This window comes from Octopus bimaculoides, chromosome 17 (assembly GCF_001194135.2).
Source record: "Octopus bimaculoides isolate UCB-OBI-ISO-001 chromosome 17, ASM119413v2, whole genome shotgun sequence".
NCBI lineage: Eukaryota > Metazoa > Mollusca > Cephalopoda > Octopoda > Octopodidae > Octopus > Octopus bimaculoides.
The window spans coordinates 5,498,547-5,508,600 of record NC_068997.1 but is presented as its reverse complement, the minus strand read 5'-3'; the positions used below and the strand labels follow the sequence as shown (position 1 = coordinate 5,508,600).

The 10,054-nt window shown below is 39.8% G+C and overlaps 1 protein-coding gene across 4 annotated transcripts in view; it reads left to right on the top strand.

The window, feature by feature from the left end:
- LOC106868963 (solute carrier family 22 member 4) overlaps window positions 1–10,054 on the top strand; it is a 38,745-nt gene that overhangs the window by 25,751 nt on the left and 2,940 nt on the right. For all 4 annotated transcript variants that reach the window (XM_014914438.2, XM_014914435.2, XM_014914437.2 and 1 more), the window contains 3 exons: window positions 1,188–1,270; window positions 3,471–3,597; window positions 8,840–8,912. In XM_014914438.2, coding sequence (XP_014769924.1) covers window positions 1,188–1,270; window positions 3,471–3,597; window positions 8,840–8,912 — 283 coding nt within the window. The remainder of the gene's footprint in view (window positions 1–1,187; window positions 1,271–3,470; window positions 3,598–8,839; window positions 8,913–10,054) is intronic.

Here is a 10,054-nt window from a genome sequence, read left to right as displayed (position 1 = left end):
CTTTGCCCAGGTTATTACTCTAGTCGCTACACTCTTAGAGCAGCCACCCCCACTACAGATTTGGTCACCTCGGTAGCAGAAGCTATTAACTACTTCTAGTTTCTCTCCTTGGCATGTAATGAATCTGTTTACTGTACATTCAGTGTTTATTGCCCCAGTGCATCTGCCACACACAAAAACTATTTTTCCGATGAGCCTTCCTTTGATATTGCTGCACCTTTTATTTGACACACGAAATTTTTTGGCAATTGACCTCATTGATTTTTCTGGATTGTCTTCAATGTTTTTTTTACGTTTTGATACAGGTAATACGCTTCCATCTAGTTTCTCTAACTCACATCGAATCTTGTGGACAAAAGATCTTGCAACTTTCAGAAAGTGAGAAATTTCTAAAACCTCATGCTTAGCCTTCAAAATCACAATCATAGCATGCCTCTTCATTAGTAAGCATAGGACCTGTCATTGTTATTTTCTGAAATGGAAGTTCAATAAAAATTAGTGAAATAAAATAATGATTAAAAATGCATGTGTCCCCAAATACCATCTGCACTCTGTACATTGGAGTGAAGATAGGTTAGAGTAAGTGTTGACTGTAGAGATTGGGTAGGATAGAGGACTGGATGTAGTGAGTAATGGACAAGAGTGGAGGGGTGACTGATGATGTATATGAATTGAGGGGAAAGTAGGTGAGAGTAGGTAATGACCGACAGTACAGAAGCAGGGGAAGAGTGGCAGAATAATAATAATAGCACAGTCGATAGGGGAAGGATGAGAGAGAGAAAGATGATTTGTGAATGAGTATTTTGCAATAGAGTGAGAGGAGAGGCAGGCATAGTGTATGGGGAGGATAAGGGGAGATGGCAGAAGACACCCTCACTAGTGTCTCTCAATAGTTCATTTGGTGCATGGGTCACATTATAGTTCTCATCATTTTTCTTGTGTTCTTTCATAAATTCTAAATTTATATTGGTTGATAATTACCTTATCTTTCAGCGATTTGAGTGAGATACATTCTTTCAGTAAGTCTGGAAAGGTCATATTTTATTTCACCATATGTTCTATGTATTTTCTTTTTTACATAAAATAATCATATTGAAGATGTAATATTCTACTTCTATATCCACGTGGCCAGTATTTTAATCTGTTTGTTTCTGTAGTAAAAACGTCCATTCTGTTCTCTTCCACAGATTAGGCTGCCGCTATCCCATGTCAGCAATGATGCTAATAGCTGGCTTTTCAAACTTGATAGCATACGTTTTAATCACCTTTTGTAAGTGATCCTCTTAGCCACTTTAATTTGAAATCTTTTCTAATGTGTGTGTAGTTATCAATGTACCAGTCAACTGACCAAATGGCTGCTGTGTTCAGTTAAAAATGATCCATGATATTGTATTTCCTCCATTTTCAGGTAGGGAAAAAAAAAATATCATCTAATGTCTAGGTTATGTGCTGGCATGAGTTGGGTGGTTTGACAGGATCTGATGAGCCAGAGGGCTGCTTTCACAAGTTTCTACATCTGGATACCTTTTCTAATACCAACCACTTTACAGAGTGTACTGGATGCTTTTTCTTTTTTATCAATCCCCAGTAGTTGTAATTGAGGGATTTTGTATTACTATAAATACAGGATGTGTATTGTAGGAAAACCACTGTCATTAGGACAAACCCATGACATTTTGGTTTACAGGTGTTTCTATTCATTAGCTCAGGCAACTGTTATTTCTTGTACTAACTATATACAGTGATTGTTTTCTATACTTTATTTATTTACACTTTGACACACATATAGAAACATAATATACCTGTTACTTAAGGTGGTAATTACAAAGAGAAACTAAATAAAGGAAAATAGTTGGAATTATTTGGAAATAGAGATGAGGAATCAGACTTTGATGGTTTTAAAAGATAATCTCAGTTTATGAACAATGACTTTTTTCTTTACGAAAGTGGGCTGAAAAGTTCAGAAGCCGACCATAAAAGAGTGATGCTAGAGTTGTGAAATCTTGCCTGCATTAATTTTAACTCTTCTTATTAATAACAGTGTTATTTCTTTCCAGGTAATATCTAGTATAAAGCTGCCTTCCTCTTCACTGTAGTCCCATTTAGCCAAAGGGGGTCTTAATGGTGACCTCACTAGTGTTGGTGCTATGAAAACAACGCACCCAATATGCGTCTGTAATATGGTTAGCATTATGAAAGTTATTTACTCATACAAACCATACTGAAGCAGACATTGCAGTATGGTGCAGTCCTTGGATCTGTCAGATCCTGTCAAACCATACCAGTTTAGATGATGATGATGAGTTTATAAAAAGTTAGGGGTATATTATATTGGAGATCATATGGCTGAGGTGACTTTGTGTCCAATGTAATGAGTCCATTGCTTAGACTAGATGCACCACTTTATATTCCCCAGGAAAGACAGAAAATAGAATTGGTTGAATTCTGTGAAAACAATGGATTGGAGGCAATATACCTTCCTGTAGATATATAGGTCTTAGAGGATTTGCTGGAACCCAGGTTCACTTGATGCTCAGAAGTTTTGAACTTGTTGTGAAGGAGAGAAAAGATGTTGCCAAAAAATTGTCAAAAGCTTCTGAGAAAGCAAGCCATTATATCTTCTAGCTCAAGAGAGGATGAGTTGTGCACAAGAACAAGCATTGACTCGACAAAGCTTATGTTGTGTGGGAGTTTTGTTGCCTACCTTGGTAAGTGACTCCAGGCAGCTCTGGTGTCATGGTGGAAGGGGCTGAAGCACCTACAGATCTGCTTCACCTCCTGATGGCACATCAACTCCTGCATTTAAACAAACAGAATACAGCAGCACCCTCAGCTCACAAATGTTTATAATCCATAATGGTTTTAGATTTGTTAGAAGTTGTAAGGCATTACGCAAGCACTCAACAACGAGTCCACTACATCTTATAGCAGAAACAACTGTAAGCTAATGAAGTTCATAAAATAATCATTTATTCCTTTGTCATCTCATTTTCTTACTATCACTCTATACTCAACTAATGCTTCATTCTGAAGCATAAATATACTGAGTTCTACACCAAGTTATGTAGAACTTGCCTAAGCAAAATATATGTATTTATATAGATTAACAGATGCTGCTGAGAAAAGGTGAGGGTTGATGACAGTAAGAGCCTCCAACTGTAGAAAATGGCCTGGAAAAGGGTTCCAGCAAATCCTCTAAGACCTATATATCTACAGGAAGGTATATTTATATAAATCATTTACCCTGGCCAGCATATCTTTGCAAGTTCTTTGTTTATTGTATTTTATTGTATCTTTCAAGGCATTGTGGCAAATAAACAACCTCGCTTGGCTTGACTGTCTTTCATCCTCTCACAGTTGATAAAATAAGCCATTATGGATTATAAACACTAAAGTATTAAACTTCCAGAAAAGAATTGTGTAGCTGTTTACAAGATTGTTTTTTTTTTGTTTTTTGTTTTTCTCTTCAGATACTTTCCAGACACCTCTGATATACATCTTTACAATACTCTGTACAATGGTTGGTAGGTTTGGCATGAGTGGATCCTACAGTATATTATACCTTCTCTTTACAGAACTTTTCCCAACGGCTATCAGGTATTTATCTTCCAACTTCTAACATCTCTCTTTCTCTCTTCTTCTCACATCCCTATCTCTGTTTTATTCATTGTGGCACTAACAACTAGTTCATTGAATCTTGGAGTCACTCCCCTACAGCTATTTCATTGTGTCTCTGGTATAGAATGCATAACTTTTCATCACCTTCATCATCATTTTTAATGTCTACTTTTCCATTCTTGCATGAGTGGGACAAAATTTGTTTAGGGTTTTCTACAGTCAGAGGCTCTTCTTGTCCTCAACCCTGACCTTTTCTCAGCAGCATCTGTTCTTCAAATCCAGACCTGTTTGTATGGGAGATTGCAAACAAATGCAACTGCTTGTATGATGGTAATGTTTGTTTATAACCAGTGCATGATGCAAGCACTCACACATACATACATGCACGCACGCACGCACACATTCATGCATGTGTGTCTGTACAGACATTTGCAACCGGTGATGCTTGTTGATATTTGCTGTCAACAAATCGTTTGCTAACTCCACACTTTAAAATTCCCTGGAATAAAAAAAATCCCTTACATATGAAAAAAAATATGGGATGAGAATAGGGAGAACATCCATTTGTAAAGATACTGCATCCATTGCCTGCTGTCATACTAGTAAGGAACAATGGATATTAAGGAAAACAGTTAAACAAACAATATACAAGTGGATTTGGTTGCTTGTCATTAATATATATTTATATATTTTGTGTCACCAGCATGTGTGTGTGTGTGTGTGATCATCATCGTTTAACGTCCGTTTTCCATGCTGACATAGGTTGGATGGTTTGACTGATGTCTGGAGAGCCAGCGGCTGCACAAGGCACCAACCCGATCTGGCAATGTTTCTACAGCTGGATGCCTTTCCTAACACCAACCACTCCGAGAGTGTAGTGGGTGCTTTTTATGTGCGACCGGCACAGGCGCCAGTCAGGCAGGCCTGGCATCGATCACATTCAGATAGTGCTTTTCCTATGCCACTGGCACAGGGTACTGGTATTGGCCACGTTCGAATGGTGCTTTTTATATGCCACTGGCACGGGAGCCAGTCAGGCGGACCTGGCATCGATCATGTTCAGATGGTGCTTTTTACGTGCCACCAGCATGGGAGCCAGTCAGGGGGAACTGGCTACAGCTATGATATTGGTTTTACTTGACTCAACAGGTCTTCTTAAGTATATATCACCTGATGCATTAGGGGTATTCTTAACAGGGCTGGACATGCGTAGTTGCGATCTCACTTTAGTTGCTGGGTCTTCTCAATTACAGCATACCTCCAAAGGCCTCCTGTCATTGCCTCTGTGAGGCCCAATGTTCGAAGGTTGTGCTTCACCACCTCGTCCCATGTCTTCCTGGGTCAACCTCTTCCACCGGTTCCTTCTACAGTTAGGGAGTGGCACTTCCTCACACAACTGTCTTCATTCATACATAACACATGACCATACCAGTGCAGTCGCTTCTCTTGCACACCACATTTGCTGCTTCTTATGCCCAACTTTTCTCTCAGGGTGCTTACACTGTCGTCGTGTATGCACACTGACATTACATATCCAGTGGATCATACTAGCTTCATTTCTTTCAAGCCTACGCATGTACTCAGCATTCATGTCCCATGTTTCACTACCTTGTAGCACACATGCATCATCCAGTTTACCTTTCACCATGAGCGAGAGGCCCTTAGTTGCCAGCAGAGGTAGGAGCTCCCTGAACTTTGCCCAGGTTATTACTCTAGTCGCTACACTCTTAGAGCAGCCACCCCCACTACAGATTTGGTCACCTCGGTAGCAGAAGCTATTAACTACTTCTAGTTTCTCTCCTTGGCATGTAATGAATCTGTTTACTGTACATTCAGTGTTTATTGCCCCAGTGCATCTGCCACACACAAAAACTATTTTTCCGATGAGCCTTCCTTTGATATTGCTGCACCTTTTATGTGTCCATATGGGTATGTCCTATAGAGTTTCTACCCATGCCTTTTCTACAGATCAAGCAGGGCTATCTACCTGAAGGGGATTGTGATTTGACAGCCTTCCTACTTACTAAGACTTTGGTTTTTGCTAGGTTAACCCTAAGGCCCTTCGATTCTAGACCTTGCTTCCATACCCTAAACTTCATCTCCAGTTCTGGCAGTGACTTGGCTATTAGAGCAAGGTCATCAGTATAGAGGAGCTCCCAGGGGCAGCCTATCTTGAATTCCTCTGTTATTGCCTGGAGGACTATAATGAATAAGAGGGGGCTGAGAACTGATCCTTGGTGAACCCCTACATCTACTCAGAATTCTTCACTCTACTTGTTGCCAACCCTCACCTTACCAGCCACTTGTCTATCCCCAACTTCCACATTGACCACTAGATAAGCGATCAGAGATACCCTGTCAAAGGCATTCTCCAAATCAACAAAAGCCATGTACAGAGATTTATCTGTGGCTAGGTATTTCTCCTGCAGCTGTCTTACCAGAAAGATAGCATCAGTGGTGCTTCTGCCTGGCACAAAACCAAACTGCATCTCATCTTGGCTAACCCTCTCCCTAATTCGTTGGGCTATGACCCTCTCTGTAACTTTCATCACCTGATCCAATAATTTGGTACCCCTGTAGTTATTGCTATCTAAGGCACCACCTTTCCCCTTGTAACAGTTGACTATGGTGTATGTCATTGGGAATGACTCCTTCATGAACTACCTGATTTACGATGCGGATGACAAAACCATAACCCACACCGCCCGATATTTTAAGCATCCCAGTGGTGATTCCTGATGGGCCAGATGCTTTCCCTGTCTTCACATCCTTATGCTTTATCTACCTGGGTACTGTCAATTCGGATAGCTGGTCCATCAACTGTTTCAACCTTTGGCATTGGGTCCTCCTCCCATTCAATCTCCACATAATGGCTTCTCCGAGCCTCTTTCTTTGCAGAATCATTAAATGCAAGGGCACCATCATTCAAGCGGACACAGTTCTCTCCTATGACATCACGGTTTTCTCTCACACACAGTCTTGCAATTCGAAATACTTCAGTTCTATGGTCCTCACGTTGCTGAACATCAGCAAACATCTTTTCTGCTACTCTCTTGGCTATATATACTTGTCTCTCAGCTTCTCTTCTGGCTATCTGATACATTCTCCTGCTACCTCCCACTCTTCCAGGCATTCCAAGCCTGTTTCTTTACCCTGATGGCCCTCTCTACAGTATTGTTCCACCATGTTACCCTAGGTCTGGAAGGGACTTTGCACCAGACACAGATTTGGTCTGTGGCACTCAGCAAGCTGTCTTGCAGGAATTCCCAGCTGCCTTCTATGTCACATGACTGTAGCTCCTCCTCCCTATCATCAAATTTCTTGGTAAGGATATCCCTAAATCTCTGACCATGTGAAGGATTCCTAAGCTTCCAAGTCCTTCTTTTCCAGATTGGTCTGCTTTTTGGCATCCTTCTGGCCTCGAGTCTAAAATCACTAATAACTAGTCTATGTTGGGGGTACATTCTTCACCAGGGAGGGTCTTTGTATATTTAAGAGCAACCATCCATCCTGCTGTCTGGTGAGAATGATATCGATCTGGCAACCAGAGTCACATGATTGATAGGTTATCAGGTGGCTAGCTGGCTTCCTGAAGCTGGTGTTGCAGATCAGTTTGCATTGTAGAACTCCAGAAGCCTAGTTCCCTCTTCATTTCTGGTACCAACTCCATGGCTTCCATGTACACCATGGAAGATACAAGATTGCTGTCCAACATGCCCATTAAAATCTCCACCCATGAAGATGAGATCATTGTCACTTGTCTTTGAAGTAGCCTGCAGAAGAATTTATTAAAAGTGATCCTTCTGTTCATTTGATAGGCCTGCTTGTGGGGCATAGGCAGAGATTACTGTAGCTATACCATTCTGCAAGACTAGCCTGAGTTTAAGTACTCTACCACACACCCTCACTACCTCTATGACTTTATCCACCCATTTCTCTGCAAGAAATATACTCCCTATTCTAGTGTGGACTCTGGCTGAAGCTCCTCTTCATCTTAATTCTTGTATCTCGTTGGTAGAAATCACTCGATTTCGACTCGTAAAATTGATCCAACCAAGCTCTGAATTCTGCATCAGTATTGAACAAAACTCTGTGCATAGCATTTGAAGGAGCTCGAAAGAGGTGGAAATCCATTGGTGCCAAATCAGGAGAGTATAGCAGGTGTGGCAGCACTTCCCAGCCATGCATTTGAATGGCCTCCTTGGTCATATTGGTGATATGAGGGCGGGCATTGTCGTGCAGCAGAAGAACTCCATGCTGCTCATTAGGTCTTTTCTCCTGAATAACTATGTTGAGTCATTCCATCTGTTGAATATAGAGTTCCGAGTTGACCATTTCGTTCCATTCAAGCAATTCGTAATAGATAATCCTTTCCCAGTCCTACCATATGCACAACATCGTTTTATGCGGATGAAGATCTTGTTTCATGCGTGGTGTCGCTTGTTTACCGGGGCTAAGCCATTCCTTACACTGCTTCATATTGATGTACAGGCACCATTTTTCGTTGCTAGTATATATATGTATTTGTATATGTATATAAATGTACATGTATATATATATGTGTGTGTGTTTATATATATATATAACTTGGTGCTGGTCCGTAACTTTTTAAAGGGATGTGATAAACCTATTATAATGGGTAATACTAAGTGTACTTTTTCTTTTTCTTATTGTTTAATAATTATGTAGCAACACCAAATGGTGGTGCCCCAGCATAGCCACAGCTCGTGAGCTGGATCTAGATAAAATAATAAAAATAAAAGGATATATGTATATGTATATGTGTATATATGTATATTTATGTATATGTGTATATTTATGTATATGTGTATATATGTCTATATATATGTATGTGTATATGTATATATTATATATGTCTATATATATATGTACGTAGAGATGTGAGTATATATAAGTGTGTGTATGTATATCATATGTGTAAATATTAGTAACTGAGGCCCTATCAATATCAAGAGGTAATACTTATCCTCACTTAAATGTGGATTCATCTTTAAGTGGGGATAAGTATTACCTTTCGATATATATACGTTTGAATATGTATGTATATGTACAATGACAGTTGAGCTAAAAGTTTGTGTATACTGTAAGTTGAGTGTTAAGCATACCAATGAAAGAGGAAGGTGTGTGTGTGTGTGTGTCTCTTTTTTGTACATCTCAACAAAAGTAAAATAACACTTTTTATTATTGTTATCTTTTACAGAAATCAAGCAATGGGTTTTGCTTCATTTTTTGAAAATCTTGGCGGAATTTTTGCACCAATTATACTTTTAACAGTAAGTAGACAAAATCAACCCCTCTCATTTGTTCATATCTGTTGAGATCATGCACTTAAATACATTAGAATTGCAAAATTAAATATTACCCCTCTGTAAGTTAACTTCTCAATCAAAATTCTTCATCATTGCCAGCATTGTACGTCCATTTTTCTTTGATGACATGTGCCAGATGAGCATCAATGTCTCACAGCTATCTCTGCTTCTACAGGTGTGGCTGTATCATAAGGATTTTACTTCCCAATCACATGGTTTCTTGGGCAAGTGTCTTTTACTATAGCCCCAAGCTAAGTGGATTTAGTACACAGAAAGTGAAAGAAGCTTATTGTTGTGTGTGTTACTAATTTCTTGTCTTGACATCACATAATAATTATAAACGAATGTCACTGTCATGCAAGCAATATTCTTTCCAGCCTTCCATGAAAACATGTCTAATCATGAAGAAATGTTAACTTGTTTGGAAACAGGTAAAAGATGGTGATAAGAAGTGGATCTGGTCAATTCTTATCCAACAAATGTCTGACCCATGCAACCATGGAAAACAGGTGTACAAATGTGATGCTGCTGACAAAGGTTGAAATACAACCAGTCTTTGAGATGAAGTTAGTGTGACTTTAACTTCTTTTTTGGTGGGGTTTGTGCCAGTGTAACATCAATATGTAGCTGTGTGGTTCTTCAGCTTCTAAATCCTTCTTTTCTGGATTGGTCTTCTTGGCATCCTTCTGGCCTTAAGTCTAAAGTCATTAATAACTGGTCTATGCTGGGGGGTACACTCTTCACCAGGGAGAGTCTTTGTATTTAAGAGCAACCCTGCATCCCACTGTCTGGTGAGGATGAAATCAATCTGTCTAGCAGAGTTGCCTGATTGATAGGTTATCAGGTGGCTGTCTGGCTTCCTGAAGTTAGTGTTGCAGATTAACCCTTTCGTTACTAACCCGGCCGTAGCCGGCCGAAAAATTTTTTGGTTCATAAGACCAACCCGTCTGTAGCCGGCCGAGAGTACCCCCCGTTGTTATTTAAATGTATATTTGAACCCAAATCTCGTTAGTACATTCGTTAAAACACCTGATTTCACTTTGCAAACAGTTGAGTTATTGTATCCGACATTGTTTAGCGTGATATTTGAACTCAGTGAAGTTTGG